Below are 26,773 nucleotides of genomic sequence, written 5' to 3'. Positions count from 1 at the left end.
CTACAGCAGCAACAACACAACAGAACACCACAGATTAAAAGCATCCTGATATAGGACTGCCTTCAGATGTTCTCTAAAAGTCAAATAGCTGTTTATCTATTTGGCATTTCCGCAGGGCGGGTGCCGCTACCGAAAAGGCCCTCTGTCTGGTTCCCTCTAACTTCACTTCTCACAGTGAGGGAACTGCCAGAAGGCCCTCAGAGCTGGACCTTAGTGGACGATAGGGGTGGAGATGCTCCTTCAGGTATTCAGGGCCGAGGCCATTTAGAGCTTTAAAGGTCAGAACCACAATTTGAATTGTGCTCGCAAACCTACTGGGAGCCAGTGTAGGTCCTTTAGGACCGGTGTTATATGGTTCCAGTGGCCACTCCTTGTCACCGGTCTAGCTGCCGCGTTCTGGATTAGTTGTATTTTCCGAGTCACCTTCAAAGGTAGCCCCGCTTAAGGAAGGGTGTTCCTGAATACTGGTTATGGAATATCCTGAGCAAGAGAACATCCCTGTGCTCCTATCCTGCTTGTGGGCTTCTCAGAGGCCCTATGTTGGCACCAGTGATAAAGGCTGCTGGACCAACTAGGCCTTTGAGGTGGTATTCCACGCTCGTCCTACTCAGAGTAAATCCCTTGAAATTAATGGACACGCCCAACTTAGGGTCATTAATTTCAAGCGGTTCTACTCTGAGTAGGGCTTAGCTGAATGCCACCCCGGGTCTGATCCTGCAGGACTGCTCTTAAGAGGGTCCCCACCCCCCAACAGAACGGGAGGGCATGATGTTCTGAGGAGAAAATGTCAGAGAACAAGTGCTTTCTTTCTTCATTTCCCCTTTTCAGAACCTAGCGTTGCCACGGGGATCACACGAGGCGCAAACTATTGCGCAGACCTTTGAAGAGGCTTTCACTTCAACAGCCTCGCTGCCATTCCCGTGGCCCGTGGCCTCGCATTGTAAGCTGGGCAGCGAAAAATGAGACCGTTATCTTAAACGATCCTCCGCGGTTCTGAATCTTGGCAGGCAGGCGGACATTTTTTGGCAGAGAGGACCCCACCCCATGCATTTTTGTCCTCGCTCTTTATATGAAGTGGGCTCTTGTGCGTGCTGGGGAAGGTAACAGCACCAACCGGGAATGTTAACAATATGTACTGTGACAAGGGCTCTTTCCATACCGCATAATTTTTGCAACAGATGTATAAATAGTTTAACCTCCCTTTCCTAGAAGCACACTTCCCAGAGGTGATCAAACATTGATCAAAGCTTTCCCCGTGAAGACTCAACGAATTGTTGCCTTCAGAGGAACCATAGATTCATAGAATTGGACAGTTGGAAGGGACCCAAGGGTCATCTAGTCCAACCCCCTGCAATGCCAGGATCTCAGCTAAAGCATCCATGACAGATGGCCACCCAACCGCTGCTTAAAAACCTCCAAGGAAGGGGAGTCCATCGTCTCCCAAGGAAGTCTGTTCCACTGTCAAACAGCTCCTGCTGTCAGAAGGCCTTTTCTGAATCTTTAGTCAGAATCTCTTTTCTTGCAACTTGAAACCATCGGTTCGAGTCCTACCCTCCAGAGCAAGAAAAAACAAGCTTGCTCCCTCTTCCTTGTTCCAGGGGGATGAGTTGTTTTTGTAGGGTTTTCTTCTCTTTTTTTGGTAGGGACTGGGGAACAACCGTTAGTGTTTACAAAGCAAAGTTAAATTCATGCCTCTCACCCCATATCCCTAAGAACAACCGACTGGATCAGGCCAGTGGCCCATTAATCCAGCAGCCTTGCATGCCTATGGGAAGCCTGGGAATTTACTTTTTCAAGCCAGAACTCACTGGAACTCTCTTCTGGTACTTGGGAGAACAAGGGAGGTGTTCATGGTGAGTTCTGGAGCCTCTTTTTTAAAACAGAAAAAATAGCACCGATTCATAAACACAGTAAACACAAGTGTCATTTCTGGTCTGTTTCAGGTCCATTATTGGGGCTCAGTTCCAAGGGTTGGTACTTAACACTTCATCTTTCTGCACATGGAGCCAGTGCAACAGGCTGTCTTGAGAGCTCTGGGGATATCTTGACCTCAAAGTTCCCTTCTGATTCTATGAGCACTGCCTGAGGGCCGGGATAACCTTTTGAGGCCTTCCTCTGTGTGCCTCCGCTGTCACAGATGGCCAGAGAAATGTCCTTTGTGAATGATGATGATGATGATGATGATAATTTATTTATAACTCCGCTTGGTTTCCACAGCCGCTCTGGGCGGCTTCCAACAAAAGATTAAAAATACATTAAAACATCAGTCATTAAAAACTTCCCTAAACAGGGCAAATATCTTCTAAGCGTCAGATTCCCCCCACAGCAGTAAAAGCCACTGGGTAATCTTGGGCCAGCTATCTTCTGTTAGGATTCATTCCCCGTCTGCAGTCATAGGGTTATTGCGTATCATATGACTGTATGTGTTTTCATTCCCACAGTGTGGATGTGACGTAGGCAGGATGTTTGTCTTACAATCTTCCTAAGTGGGACTGTTGTTTTCCTTTGTTCTTTCTCTTTACTGGCTGTTATGCCAGAGAGAGGGAGCCATGATGTAGTTTGTTGTTGTTGTTTAGTCGTTGTTTAGTTGTTTAGTCGTCCCAGTTTGTTGTTGTTGTTTAGTCGTTTAGTCGTGTCCGACTCTTCGTGACCCCATGGACCAGAGCACGCCAGGCACTCCTGTCTTCCACTGCCTCCCGCAGTTTGGTCAAACTCATGTTCGTAGCTTCGAGAACACTGTCCAGCCATCTCGTCCTCTGTTGTCCCCTTCTCCTTGTGCCCTCCATCTTTCCCAACATCAGGGTCTTTTCCAGGGAGTCTTCTCTTCTCATGAGGTGGCCAAAGTATTGGAGCCTCAGCTCCAATTTGTTTATATGTAAATAAAGCAGTTAAGTCTTATTTACTGACTTGTGTGTTGTTCATCATGTTTGTGAGAGCAATCACATATTTGGCCTGTGGGACCAGTCTAACAGCTGGCCCCCGGGACGGCCGAATTACTGACATCTTCTCCCAGCCTAACCTACATCACAGGGTTGTTGTAAGGATAAACTGAGAAGCAGGAGAGCCATCTTCATTCCCTTTATCTCCTTGGCCTGACCAGGGAAGCCTGGGTTCAAGTCCCCATTTGCCTTTGCGTCTCAGTGTGGCAATCATGCAGTTTTGCGCTCCCTCAGCAGCCTAATCTATGCCTGGCCTACCTCACAGGAGTGGTAAGGTAAAGGTAAAGGGACCCCTGACCATTAGGTCCAGTCGTGGACGACTCATCTCGTGTTATTGGCCGAGGGAGCTGGCGTACAGCTTCCAGGTCATGTGGCCAGCATGACAAAGCCGCTTCTGGCAAACCAGAGCAGAAACTGGATCCCCGTTTTGATCCCTTGCCAGTTTTGTGGCATTTCGACTGGGAGCTTGCGGGAATTGTTCTGCAGCCACAAAGGTATTTAAGCACGCATATCTTTTGGGAAAGAACCAAGAGTGATGGAATGAGCTCCAGGAGTGATAAAGGGAAATAGGATCTTAAAGACTGCATTCCAGTAAAAAATAAAATAAAATGGTCGGGCTCCCAATGTCTTCTTCCAGCATTGTATTTTTTTTTTTAATGCTAATGTCATGTTGCGGCTGCCTCTTTCTCCACAGGGCGAAGAATTAGTTCATTTAGAAGGCAAGTGTTGTCCTGAATGCATTTCCAGAGGCAGGCCCTGTGTTCACCAAGGGCGTACCAAATATGTAAGTAGCCTGAAAATTTGGGGCACATAGAACTGTTTGGGTGATGGATTGAAGAATGATATTCACCCAAAGAGGAGCCATCAGCGTAGAAGCACAGGCTGTATAACCAGAGCCTTGTAGATTTATACCTTGCACATAATCTATCTACTTAGCTGAAAGACACATTTCTGCACCCTAAGAATCTGTTATTGTTTTTTTCTTTTCAAAAAAGCAATATTCTAGCACTTAAGCTAGTGAGTTCTGGAAAATATACAAACCTTGCTTGTTGACGTATCTGAAATGAGAGGAGGAACAGAATGGGGTGCCCAGCTAGCATGGCTCGCAGCTTCTGTGGTCCTTTGCCCTTTTCAGCGATCAGTTCTATGTTGTGCAACTAACCTGGCAGTAAACCCCACTGACTGCAGTGGGACAACTTTTGAGCAAAAGTGCATAGAATGGCACTGTGACTTTGCTCTCGAGAACTCATGGGGAGCCATTGCATACCCATAGCTGCCAAGTCTCCCGCCGAAAAATGCGGGATCAGCAGCGGCGCGGCACCGGAAGTCGCTTCTATGCATGTCTGGACATGCGTAGAAGCAACTTCCGGTGCCGCTCTACCCGATTTTCGGTGCCCAGTCATGGGCAGAGCGGCACCGGAAGTCACGTCTATGCATGTCCGGACATGCGTAGAAGCGACTTCCGGTGCCACGCTACCCATGTATGGGCACCGGAAATCGGGCGGCGCCAGGACCCAAAATGGAGCACCCCTGGCAGGTAAGAAATCCGGGGGATTTACGGGATTTTTTCCAATCCGGGCTGCCAGTGGGAAACGGTTTAAAATATGGGGGTTTCCCACAAAAAACGGGAGATTTGTCATCTATGTGAATACCTTGTCTGCAGCAAGAGTCAAGCCAGCTCTTGACTGAAATGCCCGGGATCTGTTTCTTGGCCATGATTCAAGCTTTTGGGATGTTGGGAACTGGCTGTGTCTATCAATCAGTCCTTAGGTTCTTGCCCCATTTCTCTGTAATGAGAGACATTCCAGGAGCCTTTCTCTCTGGTTTTTAGTTTCCTCTGGGTGAAAGGGCATTGGAAACAGGAGCTAAGCAGAGAACTCCTGAGAAATTTCCTGAGAAAATTTCTGAGGCTTTTCTTGCTCCCCTAGAAGTAGGCCAATATGCAGAATTCCCCTCCCCCCAAATATTCTCCGCCATTTTTTGGTGGCCCCTGTCATTTCCTCACTGCAATGAATGTATGTATCCCTGGAATGATGCTATATCCTTGACCTGCACCACAAACTAGAATTAATAAACACTCATATCAGAGTGCTTTGTAAATTGATAGCCATAGCCTTTTATATACTAATCTTTTATGCTTTTCCACATTTATTTAATGCCCCTAACCCTTCTTTTAGCTTCTTATAGTCTTTTATATATACAGTGGTACCTCGGTTTAAGTACACAATTGGTTCTGGACGTCTGTACTTAACCTGAAGTGTACTTAAACCTGAAGCGAACTTTCCCATTGAAAGTAATGGGAAGTGGATTAATCTGTTCCAGACAGTTTGCGGAGTACTTAAACTGAAGCGTACTTAACCTGAAGTAAACTTTCCCATTGAAAGTAATGGAAAGTGGATTAATCCGTTCCAGAAGGGTCTGCGGAGTACTTAAACTGAAAGTACTCAAACCGAAGCGTACTTAAACCGAGGTATGACTGTAATGCCTTATGTGATAGCCTTTCCTGGTAGTCTGGCCATTCCTTTGAGATGGTAATTACTTAATTCCTGAGAAAATGGGAAGGTTTCTTTCACCTCCTCCCTCCTTGCCCCTAACCCTTCTTTTAGCTTCTTATAGTCTTTTATATATACAGTGGTACCTCGGTTTAAGTACACAATTGGTTCTGGACGTCTGTACTTAACCTGAAGTGTACTTAAACCTGAAGCGAACTTTCCCATTGAAAGTAATGGGAAGTGGATTAATCCATTCCAGACGGGTCCGCGGAGTACTCAACCTGAAGCGTACTTAACCCAAAGTATGAGTGTAATTGGTTCTGCAAGTCCGTACCTAACCTGAAGCATACTTAATCTGAAGCGAACTTTCCCATTGAAGGTAATGGAAAGTGGATTAATCCGTTCCAGACGGGTCCGCGGAGTACTTAAACTGAAAGTACTCAAACCGAGGCGTACTTAAACCGAGGTATGACTGTACCTTCTGTTTTAATAATTTTAGCTTTCCAAAACGTTTCACAGATTTTAAATGATTGTAAACCCCACCCCCCTTATGCTGGTCTATGATCGTAATAAAAATTTGATTGATTGACGATAGAACCAGGGCCTGATGGAGGATGCAAAATGGTAGCCAGGCTGCTAACAGCTTGCAGCCAAAACAGCAATCGATAAACACCTTAGGAACAAATAAACATGCTGGGCTACCACCATGATTAATGGCGGGTGCCATCCCTGAGAGACTATTGACTTTTCCTGCACTTCAACCAGTACATCATGCTTTGTCAGGCCTCATGGACTGTCAATCAGGTGGTGATTGCCGCCCATCTGACGGGTTGCCCCAGTCACTCTAGGCAAAAATCAAGATTGGTTCGCAGTAGCCAGGACTGCCAAATTATACATCACAGAAGTTCCCAAAGGAAATTTATTCCAGCCCTTTGCCCAACGGCAAAACTATCCCACTCACTTGGGGTCTGATCACAGTGTGTTTTAAGGAGAGAGAGAGTTTACACAACAGGAAGGCACTTTCAGGATGCTTGGAAACAATCTTGAAATGTTCTCTGTCGATTGCCAGCTTTATTGGAATGGGATTACCTCATTCGATAATGTTTTACAGCACTCTTGCTCCCAAATGTTTAGCAGTTTTATCATAATTTGATGCGATCAGATTTTGAGGGCTTTCCTTATTCTGGCAATTGAATGATGACATTAGCTGCTACATTTGTACAACTGAATGGCTCCTAACAGTGTAATCAATACAGGCAGGGGGAAAAGATCAATTTTTGTCTGAACTGTAGCATCTAAGCCTGCATCAAAGCATTTGCCGGTGGAGCAAAGCATTCCTTTTCCAAGGCTAGTTTAGCTGTTTGTCAAGGGGTGGGGTGCCTATTTTTATATCTGAAGACATGTACAGATGTACATTTTATGCGCACATGTGTGGCCTCATTCACACCACACATTTAAAGCACAACGATGCTGCTTTAAACAGTCATGGCTTCCCCTAGCCCTCCTCTGGGAGCTGTAGTTTGCTAAGGGTGCCGACAGCTGAGAGGAAACCCCCCCTCTCAGAACTACAACTCCCAGAGTCCCCTGTGAAGAGGGGTTGACCGTGAAACCTCTTTGGGAGCTGCAGCTGTGTGTTTAGAAATCACCTTACTGTGCAAAGGTAAAACCGACAGTTGTTGCTCCATCCCAGGAGTCAGCAAACTTTTTCAGCAGGGGGCCAGTCCACTGTCCCTCAGACCTTGTGGTGGGCTGGACTATTTGAGGGGGGGCAGGGGAATGAACAAATTCCTATGCCCCACAAATAACCCAGAGATGCATTTTAAATAAAAGGACACATTCTACTCATGTAAAAACACGCTGATTCCTGGACTGTCTGTGGGCCGGATTGAGAAGGCGATTGGGCCGGATCCAGCCCCCGGGCCTTGGTTTGTCTACCCATGCTCCGTCCCCTTTCGGCTCTGGTTCCACTTACGATGAAATTTAATAAATAACATAGTGCTGAAAAGATACAATGGGCCGTAGCCGTTATCGTTTTCTCATGTAGAGCGGAGAAAAATGGAAAGAAGCTCTGTGCCACGAATGTGAGTGCCAGGACTCCGACGTGGTTTGCTCCTCTCCGTCCTGTCCGACTTGCCCCACAGGCAGCGTGGCAGTTGCTGCGGCAGGACAATGCTGCCCTCCTTGTGAGCCAGGTATTTTTATGACCGTTGAACTTTGTTTCTTCAAATGTCTCATCCCTCCTTGTCCCTGAAGGTTCGGGTGCAGGTATCCTGTGTTTGTTTACTTGTTTGTCTTGTTTATTTGAAAAGTCTTTGCCCTCCTCTTCAGCCGGAAAGGGTGCCTTACAAAGATCCCCAACACAAAAGGATGTAGGGGTGTGTGTGTGTGTGTTTGCCTTTTAACTGTCCTTCTATAGGGTGGAAAGTGTTCTCTCTGACATTTGAGCTCCAGGCTGTTCGAATTGCTTGAAATGTCAACAGAAGCACCTTGAACTGGACCCAGAAGATAATGGGCAACCAGTTTTGTTCTTTGAAGGCTACCTTTGAAGGTGACCCGGAAACTACAACTAACCCAGAATGCGGCAGCTAGCCTGGTGCCTGGGAGCGGCCGCCGAGACCACATAACACCAGTCCTGAAAGACCTACATTGGCTCCCAGTACGTTTCCGAGCACAATTCAAAGTGTTGGTGTTGACCTTTAAAGCCGTAAACGGCCTCGGTCCAGTATACCTGAAGGAGCGTCTCCACCCCCATCGTTCTGCCCAGACACTGAGATCCAGCGCTGAGGGCCTTCTGGCGGTTCCCTCGCTACGAGAAGCCAAGTTACAGGGAACCAGGCAGAGGGCCTTCTCAGTGGTGGCGCCTGCCCTGTGGAATGCCCTCCCATCAGATGTCAAAAAGGATTTTTAGAAGACATCTGAAGGCAGCCCTGTTTAGGGAAGCTTTTAATGTTTGATTTTTGTACTTTAATGTTTTGTTGGAAGCCACCCAGAGTGGCTGGGGGAACCCCGGCCAGATGGGCGGGGTATAAATAATAAATTATTATTATTATTATAATTGAAGATGAAAGTTATATGTGGCCGGTGTTTTGAGAGAGAGAGAAGGAGGGAAGGATGTACCTAAGGCCACTCAGTGGTGCCAGATTGCCCACAAGATTGAGGGATCCACGTAATGACACATGTGTCTCTCAATGCCATGCAGGCCGGTATAGCCTTCCACTAGTCATTGCTGGTCCCTGCAGTGTTGGGAAATCCTCATGCAATGTTGCACCAGGCTCCCTCAATATTGGGGGGCTGGGCCCCCCTCAAACAAATATTGAGGGGACTGAAGACACCTCCGCCCCCTGTAGTTGGTGTGCCTGAGGCCGCTGAATGTGTCCCAAGCCAAAATAGACCTTGAATAGGAACCTACAGTTGTACTCTGCTTGCTAGCGAGAGAAACCCTCCTGTCATCACCGCTATTTCTCATTAAAAGTCTTTTCGAGGAACCACAGGGGAACGCCATTTGAAAGCCGTGGCAGCAGGGACAGAATTTGCCTCTCCTCGTTGGGCAGCAATATATATATTCATTTGCTTATATCGTTAGCAGGGTTTGAAATTAGCAGGGCGCCAGGTGCATTTTGCGCCTGAAGATTCTCCATTGGCGAGCACCTCAAAAAGTCTGGGTGCCATTTTTTTGCGCCTGGCTGATGCTCAAGGATTACTGAGATGTATGTGCTTTGAAGCCTCAAAGTCTGTGTTAAGGATAGACAATATGTTAAGGAGTCTAGCAATGAAGGGTAGAGGAAACTGAAGTATGGTACCAATATTTTTTATTGTAAACACAAAATTAAACGTGTATCAACAATTTCTGTTAAAAAGGTGATATTAACCATGTGCCACTTGTTGTGAATTGTGCATTAGTTCATGCTTATCAAAATAATAAATAAAAAGTGTTGCCGATTCCCTCCCCCCCCAACTGACTAGACCAGTGTTTCTCAACCTTGTGCCTCCAGCTGTTTTCAGACTACAATTCCCATCATTCCTGACCACTGGTCTTGCTAGCTAGGGATGATGGGAGTTGTAGTCCCAAAACATCTGGAGGCACAAGGTTGGGAAACACTGGACTAGACATTCTGTTTTGGCGCCCACACCCCAGGTCTCAGGAACCATTTGGCTCCTAGCTTTACTATGCCAATTTCTAACACTGATCATTAGAAACTACCTTATTTCTCTATAATTTCTTTTAAACCATTTTTTAATATTACGTTAATACTTATGTTGCTGTTTAATTGTTGTAACCCGCCCAGGGACCTTAGGATGAGAGGGAGCTTATGTATGAATTGTGGTTGTAATAACAACCACAACAATCCTGTATATGCGCATATTTTTATTTATTTCTTCATGCTTTTAATGTTTGATGTTTTATTGTGTTTTTAACATTTTGTTGGGAGCCACCGGAGTGTGTGGCATAATAATAATAATAATAATAATAATAATAATAATAATAATAATAATAGCATTTGTACCCCACCCTTCAGCCAGCAAAGCTCCCAGAGCAACTTATAGTGGTACCTCGGTTTATGAACACAATTGGTTCCGGAAGTCTGTTCATAAACTGAAGCGTTCATAAACTGAAGCGAACTTTCCCATTGAAAGTAATGGAAAATGAATTAATCCGTTCCAGATGGGTCCGCGGTGTTCATAAACCGAAAATTCATAAACCGAGGTGTTCATAAACCGAGGTTCCACTGTACATGAAATCAAAACAAGACACTCCCTACCCACAGGCTTACATTCTAAGAAACAAACAAACATACATACATACAACACAGGGAAGGGAGGGGACTCAAAAACTCAGGCCACAATTTCTAGACAGCTATCCCTATCTCTCCCACTGATAAAATGGCTGCCCCCTAATGACAGTTGAGGGAGAAGAGGCCTGATAAAATCTTTGCCCTCTGACTGTTACGCTCAACTATACTGAAACAGAGTCGCCACAGAGAGCCAGTGTGGTGTAGTGGTTAAGAGCAGTAGACTCATATCTGGGGAACCGGGTTCAAGTCTCTGCTCCTCCACATGCAGCTGCTGGGTGACCTTGGGCTAGGCACACTTCTTTGAAGTCTCTCAGCCTCACTCACTTCACAGAGTGTTTGTTGTGGGGGAGGAAGGGAAAGGAGAATGTGAGCTGCTTTTGAGACTCCTTCGGGTAGTGATAAAGCGGGATATCAAATCCAAACTCCTCCTCCTCCTCCTCCTCCTCCTCCTCCTCCTCCTCCTCCTCCTCCTCCTCCTCCTCCTCCTCCTCCTCCTCTTTACCAACAACAGGTCGGTGCCATGCGGATTGCGTGACCTGCTCACAGTCTTTTGACCTCTGCGACGTCTGCCGTGACACAACCAAGCGGCTGCAGGCTGGGCGCTGTGTGGCCAGCTGTGGATCTGGGTATTATCACGATGCTGGGCTTTGCTTAGGTAATCTATTTATTATTTACAATATTTCAAATATCATACTTAGCTGCGGAAAAATAAAAACATTTTTTATGTTTTTTGTGTGTGTGCCTGTAACTTTCTGTGGAGTGCTTTTCTGGATAATGAAAAGCAGACTTATCAACTTTTCCCTACAAATAAAATAATGACTTAATAACCTGCCCTTCTTCCTTGCAGATGATTCCAGGTAAGGAGGGATGAATCTGTCAATTGTGGTTTCCCTTTGTCAGGAAAAAAGGGTGCTAACAGCATGCCCAGAGTTGTGTTGACTTTCAACACAACTTTTCAACTTTTCAACAAGAGGGATGCCTTTGTGGTTTTCAGTTGGTCAGAAACATCACAGAATCATAGAATTGTAGAGTTGGAAGGGACCAAAGGGTCATCTAGTCCAACCCTCTGCAATGCAGGAATCTCAACTAAAGCATCCCTGACAGATGACCATCCAACCTCTGCTTACAACCTCCAAGAAAGGAGACGCTACCACCTTCTGTCCCACTGTCAAACAACTCTTAGGGTTCGATAGTTTTTCCTTTCTTGTAACTTGAAGCCACTGGTTCGAGTCCTACCCTCTGGAGCAGAAGAAAGCCAGCTTGCTCTGTCTTCCATGTGACAGCCCTTTAGATATTTGAAGATGGCTGTCATATCTCCTCTCAGTCTCCTCTTGTCCAAGCTAAACATACCCAGCTCCCTCAACCATTCCTTATAAGGCTTGGTTTCCAGATCCTTGATAATCTTGGTTGCTTTCCTCTGCACATGTTCCAGCTTGTCAATAACCTTCTTAAATTGTGGTCCAAAGAACTAGACACAGCACTCACTCCATGTGTGGTCTGACCAACACCAAATAGACACTCGACTTCTGCTGATGCAGCCTGGAATAGCATCACCTTTATTTGCTACTGCTGCATCACACTGTTGTCTCATGTTGAGCTTGTGATCTACTAAGACCCCTAAATCCTTTTCACATGTACTACTGGCATTCCAGGTGTCCCCCATCTTACATTTGCACAGCTGCTGCTTCTTGCCTAAGTGCAGAACCTTGCATTTGTCCCTATTGAAATTCCCTTCATTAGTTTTGGCCCATTTCTCCAATCTGTGAAGGTCATCTTGAATCCTGATTCTGTCTTCTGTAGCACTGGCTACCCCTCCTAGTTTGGTGTCATCTGCAAATCTGATGAGCATCCCATCAACTCATTCATCCAAATTGTTGAATGACACCGGGCCCGAGACAGAACCCTGTGGCACCCCTCTTGTCACTTTTCCCCAGGATGATGAGGATCATCCGTAGCAGAGCCTTCTACTGAGATTACTGATACCCGTATGATGATTTAGATTCTTCCTAAGCACCTGGAAGACCACATCAAGGAGGGAGTGGAAGGGCAGTCCCCAAAGTGTGCAGATATGGCCCCAAGGCTACCAGTTGCAGATTCCTGTTCTGTAAGAAACTCTTCTTTCTTTCCTGTCTTGACCAGCCTGCAAGAAGACATGCTCTAATTGCACTGACGCGTTTGTGTGTACAGCATGCAAAGATTCGCTACAGTTGAAGGATGGCCAGTGTGTGGCATCATGTGGTGAAGGATTCTTTCCAGGAGCCCTCCAGTGCGCAGGTAAGATAGATAGATACCCATGTTTGATGACATGAGTTGCTTGTGTACAGTGGTACCTCACTAGACGAATGCCCTGCTAGACGAATTTTTCACTAGACGAATGGGTTTTGTGATCGGAGGTTGCCTCGCAAGACGAATCCATTTTGTGAAAAATTTGTCTAGTGAATCGCGGTTTCCCATAGGAATGCATTGAAAGTCAATTAATGCGTTCCTATGGGCAAAAATAAAAAATAAAATTTCAATGCATTCCTATGGGATTCGCAAGACGAATTTTTCGCATAACGAATTGACTCACAGAACGAATTAAATTCGTCTTGCGAGGCACCACTGTATTCTTCTGGGTCTAGTAAGGACAGCCAGTATGGCCCAACAATAGATAGCATGTTTGTTGTGGAGCTGGTCTCAAATGCCCTCTAATGTCTGAATGACTTTTTCTCTACTATACGTTTTGGAAAGTTGTTTTTCCCCTATGCATTTGGAGACCTCTTACAATATTTCAGCCATAATGTGCGTGATGGTTTCCTGAGATCAAGGAGAAGTTTTCCGTCTGTTTTTGGATACAGTTGGGTGCCATTTTGAATCAAGATGGCGGACTGTACATTAGAATTCTTGAGCAATGCTGAGTACAAGGCTGCTAATATTTTATGTAAAAGAGATGCTTGATAACAATACAAAACAAAAATGTCAAACAGCAGCTGCTGTTATTAAATTGATACAAAAAAAATAAGGTTTTAAAAAATAACAAGAACAATGGAAGATTTTGTATCTCGGCTGCCAATTGGCATAACTAAGTGGAAACAAAATATATGAAGAATGTTAAGGTATATTGATACACAAATAATTTTATTTTTAAGCTGCCTTTTTACAGTTAAAACCATGCTCAGGGCAGCTTACAACATGAAAAATAGACAATTGTGGACATAACATAATAAAATATCAAATAATACACAACCGCATTGAAACAATTTCCACATAAATCATAACATCCAAAATAATGATACAAAAAAGTTAATAAAAGCAACACGCACCCCAACAAAAAACCCTAAATAATACCCTGGCCATGCTAATTCATGCAGTCCTATGCTCATATACTTCCTTGGGAGTAAAACCCATTGGATTCAATGGGGCTTAATTCTGAGTACACATGCAAAGGTTACACTGTAAATTAAGCTCAGGACAGACTTTTTAAATTAATGGATCTAACTTACTCATGTTCATTAATTTCGATGGGCTAACTTTGAGTAAATTGAATACCACCCATTGTGTACAGATCTAATAATAAGCATGTTATTATGTGATTGTTGAAATTAGCCTCAAGAAAAATTGTTGTGTGTGTGTTAGAGAGAGAGAGAGAGTGATCAGTTGCTTTTTATGTATTTTCCCAGTCTCATTTAAAAGGTCATATTTGGCCTAATTACCACATTGTTAACAACTGTCTCAAACTGCATTTTGCTGAGAAATCATATATTATGTGCTTAGAAAGCATTCTGCAAACAGAGCGCACTTGCGTAGGCTTGAAAAGGCATAACTCATTTTCTTTCCATGAACCAGGCGTCTTAGGAATTTAGAATGTGTTTTGGCAAAGGCTGACAGAGGGGAGCAGGGGGAGATGAGGGCACAGAGGCCATGAGCAGGGTCTGGGCAGGACATTTTGAGAGAAGTGGGAGAGAACATGAAACACTGGCAGCCAAGCCCAGTTTAACCCACCCCTTGTTGTTCTAATTTAATCTGAGCAGTTCAAACATGTCTACTCGGAAGAAAACTCCACTGACTTCAGTGGGGCTCACTCTCAAGTCAGCTTAATTTCCCAGTCGCTGGGAAACCCTAGCTTAATTGAGGTCACAAATCCATTTTTTAAAAATGACGGGGGTGGCGCTGTTGGTTAAACCACTGAGCCTAGGGCTTGTCGATCAGAAGGTCAGCAGTTCGAATCCCCACGACAGGGTGAGCTCCCGTTGCTCGGTCCCTGCTCCTGCCAACCTAGCAGTTCGAAAGCACATCTAAGTGCAAGTAGATAAATAGATAAATAGGTATTGCTCCGGTGGGAAGGTAAATGGCATTTCCGTGCACTTCTCTGGCTTGCCAGAAGCAGCTTAGTCATGCTGGCCACATGACCTGGAAGCTGTACGCCGGCTCCCTCGGCCAGTAAAGCGAGATGAGCACTGCAACCACAGAGTCGTTCGCGACTGGACCTAATGGTCAGGGGTCCCTTTACCTTTACCATTACCATTTTAAAAAATGTTCACATTGTGAAAATCATAAGTGGATGTGCTCTGTAGAAAGAAGAGCCACGTTCCACGAAATAACAGGGAGTTTTATGATCATCATGCCGTTGTCTGACAGTGTCCTGCAAACACTGATGTCCTTCCAGTGAAAAAAGTTAATAGATTCACTTCTGACCCCTCTGAACCATATGCAACATGCTGCCTTTAATAATAGCACACTTTCGGCAGCCAATGCGACAGCAGGAGGTTCCCCTCTTGCTTCTTAAGTGTTTCTCCATCTTGATGCAAGATGGAATTCTGAGTAGGAAGCAGCTGGCAGTCTGCATGTTGATACGGTAGCTGCATGATGCCAATACTTGCCAGCTGATTATGCCAAACACTGCCTCTGTCTGCCACCATTTTGGGACCAATGGATCTCTGTTAATTTTCAAGCTCCTGAAGCTCTGGCTGGAGGATTGGAAGCTTGAGAGGCACTGCTCCTACATGCTGTGCCACCCTGTGCATGTGTGGCTTGGTAATTTGCAAATGGGCTACCAAATAGTTCTTGCAACGGGGGTCAGAATTACACAGCCCCTTGGGCAAATCACACATATGCACATACACTGAGATCGAAATGAGACTTGGAAGGAGTTTACGTTGGCTGATACTTCGCAGGGTGGGAGCTGTGGTCTCCCAAATCCTTTTTAAGGTAGCCTTCCAGCAAAACTGGTTTCATAGCCAGGCTGCTACCGAAAGTCCCCTTCATGTTGTCATTTTGCCTTGTGTGAGAATGGTGCTGCCTCTGGGTCCAAGGTTTTTAGAATCACAAGGTCTAGAAATTTATTGCATCTGGGGAAAGGAAGCTGGGATTTTCTAAAGATGGCATTCAATTTTTAAAAAGTCCCCACTTAGAATATGCACAGTGCACAAATCAATGTTCCTTTAGAATTTGCAAATACTGGTGGCAAAATCGGAATTTTGCACTTGCCCAGTGAACTCACGGATGTGAGCGAAACACACATAGTCTCGCACTCGTAGATTGAAAAGGTGGTCTTTTCCATGTGGCTGAGCAGAGCAGGCTTTCCTTCCAGTCTACACCTACTGCGTTTTACATTTCCCCTCCTGCTCGGCTCCCTTCAGCATCTCTTAATTGGCGAGCCCCCCCCCCCCCGCAGCCAAATATGGCTATTCGTTTCACCTTATTACTGCTTTTGCAGCTCACTCATCCCGCATTTCATCCGTATTTGCACTCATGCATGTCGGCGGGAGAAAGTTGCTGGGAAAATTTCTTCTCTCTTTTCCTCCAAGGAGTTCAAGCAATTTGTTTTAGTTCTGCCTGACTGCACTCTTCTGCATAAAAAGAAGAGGGGGGGGGAGAGTGAGTGAGAGACAACCCATGGAAGAAAGTGCTGGGTTTCAGAACTTGTTCATAACTCAGTGGGCTATCTACGTCCCTCACCACGTGTGTGTTTTTGGCTTGAGGCATTAGCGGGAAGAAGACAGATTAAGCTGACATTAAGCCCTTCTCTGTACCCTCGTACAGAGTGACTACAAATGGATAACTTCCCCAGCGATCACTTTTCTCTGATGCTCCGTGCTGAAACCTCGTGAGACGAGGGCCATCCATTAAGTCCCACGAGGTGGTGAAAAGAATTTTCCCAGCCATGCAGGCAGAAATCTGGGAAAGCGTCCGAGTGGTGAGATTCCCCTCTCAGCTTGGCCACCGCTTTCCCTGCTGCCAGTCGGTGCCGATAGTACCAGTGGTCTGACTCAATAAAAAGCAGGTTCCCAGTTTCCCACATGGTTACATGCGCACCACAGTGATTTGCCACTTCATCGTTTGATTTATTTATTTGGTTTTTTAAATTTGAAATGTATACAGTCGTTCCTTGGTTCTCGAACGCCTTGTGACTCAAACATTTTGGCTCCTGAACTCCCCAAACCCAGAAATGAATGTTCTGGTTTGTGAACATTCTTTGGAAACCGAACGTCCGACGCAGCTTCCAGTTGTGTGCAGGAGGCTCCTGCAGCCACTCGGAAGCTGTGCCTTAGTTTTTGAATGTTTTTAGAAGTCGAATGAACTTCTGGAACAGATTCTGTTAGAGAACCAAGGTACAACTGTATTTGAAATGTTTATTACTTTTTTTAAAAAAAATGTTGATTAGAAATGTCCAATGAGCCTTTAAAAAAGCACTGGGGAAAAAATATTACCGGTATATCAATGAGATAACAAAAGTATAATTGAAACTAAGGATCAGGATTGCAGCAAAGTTGTATCCGTGATGGCCTCTGGAAACAACTACCGTATCTAGAGCAAAGGTTCCCAAGGCATGTACAGTGGTACCTCTACTTACGAATAACTCTACTTACGAGTGTTTCTACTTACGAATGGAGCTCCACCTGCCATCTTGGATGTGATTTAGATAGGACAAGGCAAGGTTCCAAGCACTACAGTCACTAAACAATGGGAAGAAAAGATATTTGAGTGATCTGCCAATCAATCTTCAAGTGGTCCAGGTGGGGGCAAGTTTGAGAACCACTGGCTGGGATCATTTCTGAATAGTATTGTTACCCATGGGGGCTAGAACTAGGAGTTCATGTGTTCAGGCAACAACCAATTGACACACGTCCGATTGATGCGCACGCACAGCGCTGAACTCAGAAGTGACCCAAAAACGTCACTGAAAGGGTGGAACAGGGGCGGGGTGGAACTTTTTACAAGGGCTCACGGGGGTCTGACACGTAACTCCCGCACAAAGCGACGATTGCCTGTACTTGTGTCCCTTGTTGTTGGGTTTTGTTTCACGAGTCCTTTGTGGTTGTGTCTGCAGGGAACCTGTTCTTTTTTGGGTTTTAACTCTAGGTTCATCATCACTCATGTGAGCTCCCTCACCTAAAGGTTACTGACACTCAACCAATATAAATGCACCACACACGCCGCCCCCCCCCAAAAAAAGTGGAAAGGATGACGCGTGAGAGTGGGAGCAAGTCTGTGAGCAGATGGAGGGCAATTTCAGATGGGAGAGGCAGGTTTGAATCTGTGGGCATGTTCAGAGTTGAAGGGGAGACCTACCAGTTATTATCCATTTCCAACTTTTCTTTCCTAGTTTCATCAAGAAGCAACCGCGTTCCTTTAATCATTCCTTTCCCGCTCACCCCGCGCCATGTTTTCTTCCACAATGAAGATCTGTGTGCAAACTAATTTGCCATGTCTCTTTCTTCCTTGACAGACACTTCTTTTAAAGAACTATAAAGGCATTAAAAAGCGGAAATTGGAAATCTGTATGGAACATTAACTGCACAATTAATCCTCATTGGAACCATGGGTGACAGAGGGAGTGGGTTAGGGCCTGGGGAACTGCCTGTCTCAGAGGGCAGCTTTCCCCATATAGGCCCATGCATCCCGCTGAACCTCAGCTACTGGTTCAGGGTGAGCAGGGTGGTCAACAGGGCTGCCAACACAGGGTTTCCTCCTAGACTAAGAGAGAGAGAGTTGGGAGCCTGGAAGCTCAGTTCTCCTTGATTCACCATGCTTGGTTTTAGCTCACAGGTTAAAATCCATAGGAAAAACTTACTCCGGTTCTGTCCTGGGTGGAGTGGAGAGAAATATAGAGGGTTGCCTTCTTTGCAATGGCTCTAATAAATCTGGAGCACATTTCTGGAAAGATGCTCTTTCTTTGCTCAGCGGAGGAGGCAGATGGGTAGGCTGGGCTGTCATCATTTTCTGTTTTGCAAAAAATGCCCAGACACGAGTGGTCACCTTCCCACCTATTCTTCCTCTGCAGCTGAAGAATCTCCTAATCTCTCTCTCTCTCTCTCTCTCTCTCTCTCTCTCTCTCTCTCTCTCTCTCTCTCTCTCTGAAGGAAGAGCTGGAGACCCCAGAAGCCCCCGTCTTGAGGCTTGGCTCTGTTTCCCTTTATTTAGATCTTCCGTTAGCCTCCAGAACCGCCCAGACAAATGGAAAAAGAGACATTGCAGAATGAAGTGTGGGCGGGGTGGAGGGGAGGAATCAATAGTTGCTAGGATTTATTTATTCCTTTAAAAGCAGTCTAGGATAAATAGCCTCGACGGCTTTCCTCGTTGGATGCTTCACAATGGTGATGCTCTAAATAGACCTCACAGTGGAATTCGGAAAGGTTGCAGTTGGTGCTGTAGCTTCCTTCTGTATCTGCCCACCCCTGTAGACCTGCTTGGGCTAGCAGAACTTTTCCCTCTCCTTAGTTGCTCTGAACCCTCCATCACTACGGTCAACCAGTACAGAGGATGTGCCACCAATCATTGAGCGTTGGATGGGGAATGACACTCTCTACCTGTTCACATGCTTCCTCGGTCACGTGAGGGACACCTTAGGAGTGTGTGTTATGCAAGGCAATCACAAGGGAGACATCGATCCTATGGACCTTTCCTGTTTGATCTGCGCCGTCCACGCAGCACTAAATATAGACGTCCTGATCCCAGCTAGGCAAGAGCCTTACAACGATTTCTGCTTTTAAAACCGTCCAATAAAGAGGGGACAAAAAGGGTAGCGAGGGGGGTGGATCTGAGAAACAAGGCAATTTGAGTAGGCTTGTTTCCTAAGTACAGTTCCTGCACCTCGCTGTCCTCATTTAGCCTGCAAATTGAGACAGACAACTCCTCTCTCCCTTCTCTGGAGGTGAGCCAGCTCTGGAGTTTTATGTGTGGAGATCATCATTGTGGCTAATAATGGGCATTAGATACATCCTTTCACAATCCTTTTGTCTGTTTATGAATCCATTCTGATAATGACATGAGGGCAGTTGTTCCCTTGCGATTTGATATGGTAGGATCCCAGCTTGTGTTTTCTTAAAAAGGGTCTTTATTAAACCGTCTATGTGTCTACGTGACACTTTATGAAGTAGGATAAGCAGAAGTCAACATCTCTGCTCCAAGGGACTGAACTATGTAAAGCAAGGGTGGGGAACCTCAGGCCCAGAGGTGAAATTCAGCCCTCCGAGTCTCTCTTTACCTTGCCCTCAGGATACTCCTGGGCCACACCCCCTTTTCCCAGGCCCTAGAATCATAGAATCATAGAGTTGGAAGAGACCACAAGGGCCATCCAGTCCAACCCCCTGCCAAGCAGGAAACACCATCAAAGCATTCTTGACATATGCCTGTCAAGCCTCTGCTTAAAGACCTCCAAAGAAGGAGACTCCACTACACTCCTTGGGAGCAAATTCCACTGCCGAACAGCTCTTACTGTCAGGAAGTTCTTCCTAATGTTTAGGTGGAATCTTCTTTCTTGTAGTTTGAATCCATTGCTATGTGTCCGCTTCTCTGGAGCAGCAGAAAACAACCTTTCTCCCTCCTCTATATGACATCCTTTTATATATTTGAACATGGCTATCATATCACCCCTTAACCTTCATATCATATCACCCCTTAACCTTCTTTTCTCCAGGCTAAACATACCCTGCCCCTCACTGCAGTGGCTTTGCATCCTCCTTGAATGTTTTTGCTTGACTGAAATATCATACCTTTCAATAGGAAACAGCCAATCCCCCCAAGCACTTTTTCCAGGCACAGCACCCCAAAATGCATGTTTTGGGGGAGTTTGCAAGATTGCTACCCCCCAAAAGCACTTCTTGGGGGGCAACGATTTTGCATGGTGCCTAAAAATGCGCATTTTGGGTCTCCATTCCCGGAAAAAGTGCAGCCCAAAATCACACAAGATTGCAGGGGTGTCCTGTTTTCCCCCGAAGCAGTTGCTGTCCTGGGTAGAGGGCTGTGTGTGTGTGTGTGTGTGTGTGTGTGTGTGTGTGTGTGTGTAGAAACTAGCCAGCTGTGCAAAAGTAAGATTTCCATTTATTGCTCCACCCACTGTTGCTTCTCTGGCCCTGCTCCCCACTGGAATGTGACCCTTGAGTTTAAATACTCCTGATTTCAATGCAGTGCAGTATTTAATGCAACTAATGGGAGGCAGAGCAAGGCAGCCGCTGCAAGGAGAGTCTTTCTTACTTTGGCTTTTCTCCCCATCCTTCTCCCTTGGGCATTTCAGCCATTCTCAGACACAAGCATCAGATACTTGAGAAAAGTTGGCAGCATCCAACACCTAGATGTGCCTACGATTATTCAGGTCTGCTTATGCCAAGAGATAGAGACAGAAACGACACCAGGGAGTCTCTGTGTGATAGGACGCCTGTAAATATAGAATCGTAGAATTGTAGAGTTGGAAGCGACCCAATGCCAGTTTTAGGACTGGATTTTAGGGTGCAGAAAAAAATGGTAGGGGGTTTCTTGCCCCCTTACCTTGCCCTAGTGATCAACCTCTCTTGAATAATTTCTTTCTGTTAGTGACTATGAGCAGAGATTTAAACGGCTGCATGTGAGAGCTGCTTGCTAATCTCATTTCTGAATTATGCTTTGATCCCTGGTATCTTTTTCCTATGGGAAGATTAAAGAGCCTTACGTGGAGCTCCCAGGAGGCCCAACGCCCAGAGACTAACCAGGCCGAGGTCTGCTTAGCTTTAATAATACACCAGCAACCCAATGCCCTCCGATCCTAAAATGAGAAAGGAGCCCTGCCATATCATTATTGTTAGCTATGTTTCTACCCTGATCCTGACCCAGTTTGTATAATTTATACCTTTATAAAATGCCCTAAAGGTACGCTAGCAAATTTCCAGCCCTGCAAGTTGCCAATGTAGGATTCTCACCCTCTGGGCTGGTTTTATATATCCATGCCTTTCCCCCCAGACAAGTCAGGAGCAAATGTCACCAGGGGTTCACTCCTGTCTGTTTAGCAAGCATAGACGTGCCTTGCTGAGGAACAATAAAAGTTCAGAACATCTTCAGGACGAAACTTGGGCGTAATCAATTTTTAAAAAGCAACAATACCTAAAGCTAAAGAGATTTTGCGGTGTTTGTGTAAGCGCTGGCTGCACATGACTTAACATGCCACAGCCGTACTGAATGCCAAGGATAAATCTCTCTTGTTCTGCACAGATCAGAGCAGCATGTTGTCTCCCTCCACCCGCTGTGCTCCCTATGCGTGTCTTCTTGTAGATCCGATGTCCGTAACTTCCCTTTATTTCATTGCACACAATTCAGCACGAACTGCCGCCTCTCCCAGAAAATAGACACATATCTGTTGCTCTTGCAAGCTGGCTTTTCGCTCCACAATGACTCACCTCTCCAAAAGGGTATGAGAGATGAACATCTACCAGGCTTCCGTGTTGAGCAGGAATAATAATAATAATAATAATAATAATAATAATAATAATAAATACCAGGTGGAACCTGCAACAAAACTGTTATGTATTCAGCGGTCTGTTTCTCCCTGAGCTTGAGTCTGGACTAAGGATTCTGAGCTCCTGTGTTCTGATTTGATACATGATGTCCAATCACAGAACATTTCAGGATTTGGCCCTCTGCCATTGGCCCTTGAACTCTGAGTCATGATTCGCAGCTTGGAAGTTTAGTCAGCCAATCACGTTGGGAGTGGGTGTGGCCCAGGCTTTCAGAAATGTATATAAGCAGTTGCTTTGCCCCTGTTTCCCAGTGATTTAGTTCAATAAAGGTTCCTGCTGTTATTAGGGTTGCCAGACTCAATAGTGGAAAGGACTTCTGTGCCTCTAATTGCCCTGCTCTCTTTTGAGTCTGGAAACCTTAAAGAGAAACCAGCAGACCCTTTGTTTAAATTCTAAGCAAAGGGTCTGCTGGTTTCTCGTTAAGGTTTCCAGACTCAAAAGAGAGCAGGGCAATTAAAGGCACAGAAGTCCTGTCCAATATTGAGTCTGGCAACCCTAGCTGTTATCACTGTGTTCTGCCTCGTGGGAACCCACTTACAATTCAAAAACATTGCAGTGTGGGTGGTCCTGCTCAGTGTTCCAGTGGTGCCTCTTCCTGAATACTCCATTCAATTCCCATGAACCCCTCCCTCCCTCCCCATTTTCTGATTTCCTACCGCCCAACAAACTCTCGCCATTCCGTGGCCACTGAGCATTCTCAGTCCCCGTTGGGCTATTTGGGGTGATTCTTTTTGTCTTCTTTATTTCATACCTCAAAAGTGTTCCTTTTCTTCTTCTGCAAGCCTTAGTTTCACCGAGCATATGATCAGCTGCCTAGACCAGCTGCAGGTGAGACATGAGATTGAACATACACCAATAAGGTTTGGGTCTGTACCGAAACAGTAATATGGAAAGGTGATTTGGTTTCCCTGTTCGACCATCCTCCATAGCTTCTGGTACCTTGACCATAGCTGCCAAGTTTTTGCTTTTCTCGCGAGGAAGCCTATTCAGCATAAGGGAAAATCCCTGTAAAAAAGGGATAACTTGGCAGCTATGACCTTGACGTGCAGAAAATAGCCGGGGAATCTTTCCACTGAATGGGGACGAATGTTTTCACATGTCCGTGGGACATGCTGCTGTTTATAAATCCTTTGCTACAAGGGCAAAGTTAGCAATCCTATAAGGGAGGTTTCCGATGCCCAGTGACTGGATGAGGCAACTCCGTTATCCTCTGACCTGCAAACTTTTTTCTTGACTTCAGCTTGCCATGAATCCTGCGCTACTTGTTGGGGCCCAAACGCTAACAATTGCTTCACCTGCAAAGACCCGTCTGCCGTGTTACGGGAAGGTTCCTGTGTTGCGAGTTGTGGCCAAGGGTTCTACATCCAGGATGGTGTTTGCAAAGGTAAAAAGCTGTCTAGCGGCTTCATTTGGGTTTTTTTTTCTATTGCAGAGTTCTTCGAGTGAAACTGGTATCCATTTTTGTGTTTCACATTTTGGTAGGAGTCCCATGGGGGGCGGGGGAATTTTGCTTCCTTTAGAGAAGGGGTGGGGAATTGCCTGGGAGTCACTTTTGGGCTGCCAGGGCATTTTACCTAAACCATGCCCGTCCTGCGCATCAGCAGACATCGCTGGTGGCAGCGTCCACATATGGAGAGAGGCAGTGGATTCACGACAATGAGGACACGCCCTCAGTTCTCTTTGGCATCTCCACATGCAAAATGACAGTCAGGGAAACTCCATTCCGTCAGTGAAACTCTTTATCCAAGCTATGAGGAGTTCTCCAACATTGTATTGGTATAGATTTAAGGGGGGACGGGACGGGACAGGAATCTCCCTCAACTCCAGAAATTAATGCCAGGTTTTTTTTTTTATTAATTGGCATTTGATTAATATGGATTAAAGTGCAGAACTGCGCCAGATAGGGTATTCAGGGATTTCCTGGGCTGTCTTATGCAAATCAGCCCGGTTGGCTGGATGAAGAGCAAACCTATTAACATGACAAAGGGTGTTGATGAGCCCAGTGCAGGATTTATGTATAAGCTAAATTCTCTTCAGGGGGCCCAAAAATTTTTCCAAGAACAAAAAAAACCCCTGGATGCACATTTCCAAAATATAAGATAAAAAACAAATTAAACCTACATACAGCAACAGTGTTTTGTGTTGTGTAGGCTCCTGTGATGTAAGTCAGGGGTCAGCAAACCTTTTCAGCAGGGGGCCAGTCCACTGTCCCTCAGACCTTGTGGGGGGAGCGGATTATATTTGGGAAAGGGGAAAAAACCCCAATTCCTACGCCCCACAAATAACCTAGAGATGCATTTTAAACAAAAGGACACATTCTACCCATGTAAAAACATGCTGATTCCCAGACTGTCCGTGGCCGGATTTAGAAGGCGATTGGGCTGGATCCAGCCCCCGGGCCTTAGTTTGTCTACCCATGATGTAAGTAATGGGCCCCCAATCATTTTAAGTTGGAGCTTAATAATTATTTCACTATTAATATACCTCTTCTTAATTGCATTTCACTATTAATATACATCTTAATAGCATTTCAGTTCAACAATTACTTTGATAAAATGCATATTTTGTTATGTGCAAATGGCTTTAGATACCTATTAGGTCCGTAAATTACCATTGGCTCCCAGTACGTTTCCGAGCACAATTCAAAGTGTCGGTGCTGACCTTTAAAGCCCTAAAGGGTCTCGGTCCTATATACCTGAAGGAGCGTCTCCACCCCCATTGCTCAGCGCCGAGGGCCTTCTGGCGGTTTCCTCACTGAGAGAAGCAAAGCTACAGGGAACCAGGCAGAGGGCCTTCTCGGTAGTGGCGCCCACCCTGTGGAACGCCGTTCCATCTGAGGTCAGGGAGATGAACAACTACCTGACATTTAGAAAACACCTAAAGGCAGCCCTGTTTAGGGAAGTTTTTAATCTGTGATATTTTAATGTATTTTTGTATTTGTTGGAAGCCACCCAGAGTGGCCGGGGAAACCCAGCCAGATGGGCGGGGTATAAATAATAAATAATAATAATTAATAATAATAATATAGCTTATAGTCAACACAAAAAGCAGCGGCAATTTGTTGTTGACAAAGGACAGCTGGACATACAAAGGGCCCCATTACCTTCAGTAGCTTAGGGCCTCATCAAACCTAACCCCGGCCCTGGATGAGCCATTGGAGAGTGACCTGTTACCAAGGCGATGGGGTATATGTTTGAGGGTACAGGAAAAGGGTTTCTGGGAAGAAGAAGCAGGAGGAAGAGCTGAGATCCATCTTTGGAAGAGGCTGACTGCAGGCAGCTTGTGCTGTTGCCTCTTGGAATGGACTCCCGTCATGCAGACTGAAGGTGTAAATAGGTGAAGAAACCATTTTTCTTAAAGCATGACAGTCTCTGCCGCATATTCAGTTCCCCAAAGGAGCATAGACCCTGTGTGAGTGAGTGTCTGAGACTCCATGGGGTTGTGCCATCACTCGGCAGAGAGAGGGACTGGCCCCTGACTTTTGTAACAGTATTTTCCTCCACTCTTCTTTATTCTCTGCTTTCCTTCCACATTCCCCTTCTGTATTTTTTTTAATTACACCAACAGCAGTCTTTAGTCCCCATAATGCTGAAAAATTGCACAACTGGGAATTAACTGTTGGCAAGGTCTGTTCCTGCACCTTCCCCACGAGTGGCCTTGTGCAACTTGAAAATGTGTTCCTTTATGCTTTCATTGCTGCTCGGCAATCAAGAGAACCTCCAGTCTTTCAGCATGTGATTATTTATAACAACCAAGTCCTCTTTAAAAAGGAGTGGCGTTTTTAGTACCAACAATGTATGCTATCGGGCATGTCTGTCCTCAGCCGAGAAACCAACCCTTTCGCCCGGTTAATGTTATGCTTATGGTCTGTCTAAGCAAGGATTCCTTGCACATAGGCGTCTTGGGTTTCAGGACTGCCTATCCCTGGGGCTGAGGGAGAAAGCAAGAGGGATTGTTGCAGTTGCAGAGATTGCTGGCAAAAACCACAGTTGCCAACTTCTTCACTGGGCTTGCTTCTTTAACGCTTTCAACCCTGGCTGGAAGGAAAGCAGATGTGGGTGGGCGGAGATCGCAGGGCAATACCAAAAAACGTCCAGCGAGGAAAGGTTGAGCAATCCTTACAGGGTGGCCACTTACGCATTGCCAAAAAGGGAAGGCACCAATTTGCATTGCATTGCATACGTTAATTTATATGCCTAGATGCAAATTGAGAAAGAAGTGCTATGGTTTAAATGGAAATATGGTACATCTCCCCATAGCTGGGAAGGCTGACCAGGTGATCTGAATGCTTGCTCAGTCTGCTCTCCAGGTATTACCTGTTGATAGAGGGACGCAGGTGGTGCTGTGGTCTAAACCACTGAGCCTCTTGGGCTTGCCGATTGGAAGGTTGGTGGTTCGAATCCCTGCGACTGAGTGAGCTCCTGTTGCTCTGTCCCAGATCCTGCCAACCTAGCAGTTCGAAAGCATGCTAGTGCAAGTAGATAAATAGGTACCACTGTAGCAGGAATATAAACAGTGTTTCTGTGCACTCTGGTTTCCATCACAGTCTTCCGTTGCTCCAGAAGTGGTCACGTGACCCAGAAAGCTGTCTGTGGACAATCACTGGCTCACTCAACCTGAAAGTGAGATGAGCGCCACAACCCCTTAGTCACCTTTGCCTGGACTTAACCTTCCGGGGGTCCTTTACCTTACCTGTTGATAAAGGTAAAGGGACCTCTGACCGTTAGGTCCAGTTGTGACCGACTCTGGGGTTGCGGCGCTCATCTCGCGTTATTGGCCAAGGGAGCCGGCGTCCAGCTTCC

At 45.7% G+C, this 26,773-nt stretch overlaps 1 protein-coding gene across 1 annotated transcript in view; it reads left to right on the top strand.

The window, feature by feature from the left end:
* The window catches only part of FRAS1 (Fraser extracellular matrix complex subunit 1), a 328,899-nt gene that overhangs the window by 147,045 nt on the left and 155,081 nt on the right, over window positions 1–26,773 (top strand). The window contains exons 10-14 of the mRNA XM_060278390.2: window positions 3,634–3,723; window positions 7,476–7,623; window positions 10,736–10,879; window positions 12,364–12,498; window positions 23,212–23,355. Coding sequence (XP_060134373.2) covers window positions 3,634–3,723; window positions 7,476–7,623; window positions 10,736–10,879; window positions 12,364–12,498; window positions 23,212–23,355 — 661 coding nt within the window. The remainder of the gene's footprint in view (window positions 1–3,633; window positions 3,724–7,475; window positions 7,624–10,735; window positions 10,880–12,363; window positions 12,499–23,211; window positions 23,356–26,773) is intronic.

This window comes from Zootoca vivipara, chromosome Z1 (genome assembly GCF_965207765.1).
Source record: "Zootoca vivipara chromosome Z1, rZooViv2.hap1.1, whole genome shotgun sequence".
In the NCBI taxonomy this organism is placed as follows: domain Eukaryota; kingdom Metazoa; phylum Chordata; class Lepidosauria; order Squamata; family Lacertidae; genus Zootoca; species Zootoca vivipara.
This window is presented reverse-complemented; position numbering and strand designations above follow the sequence as displayed.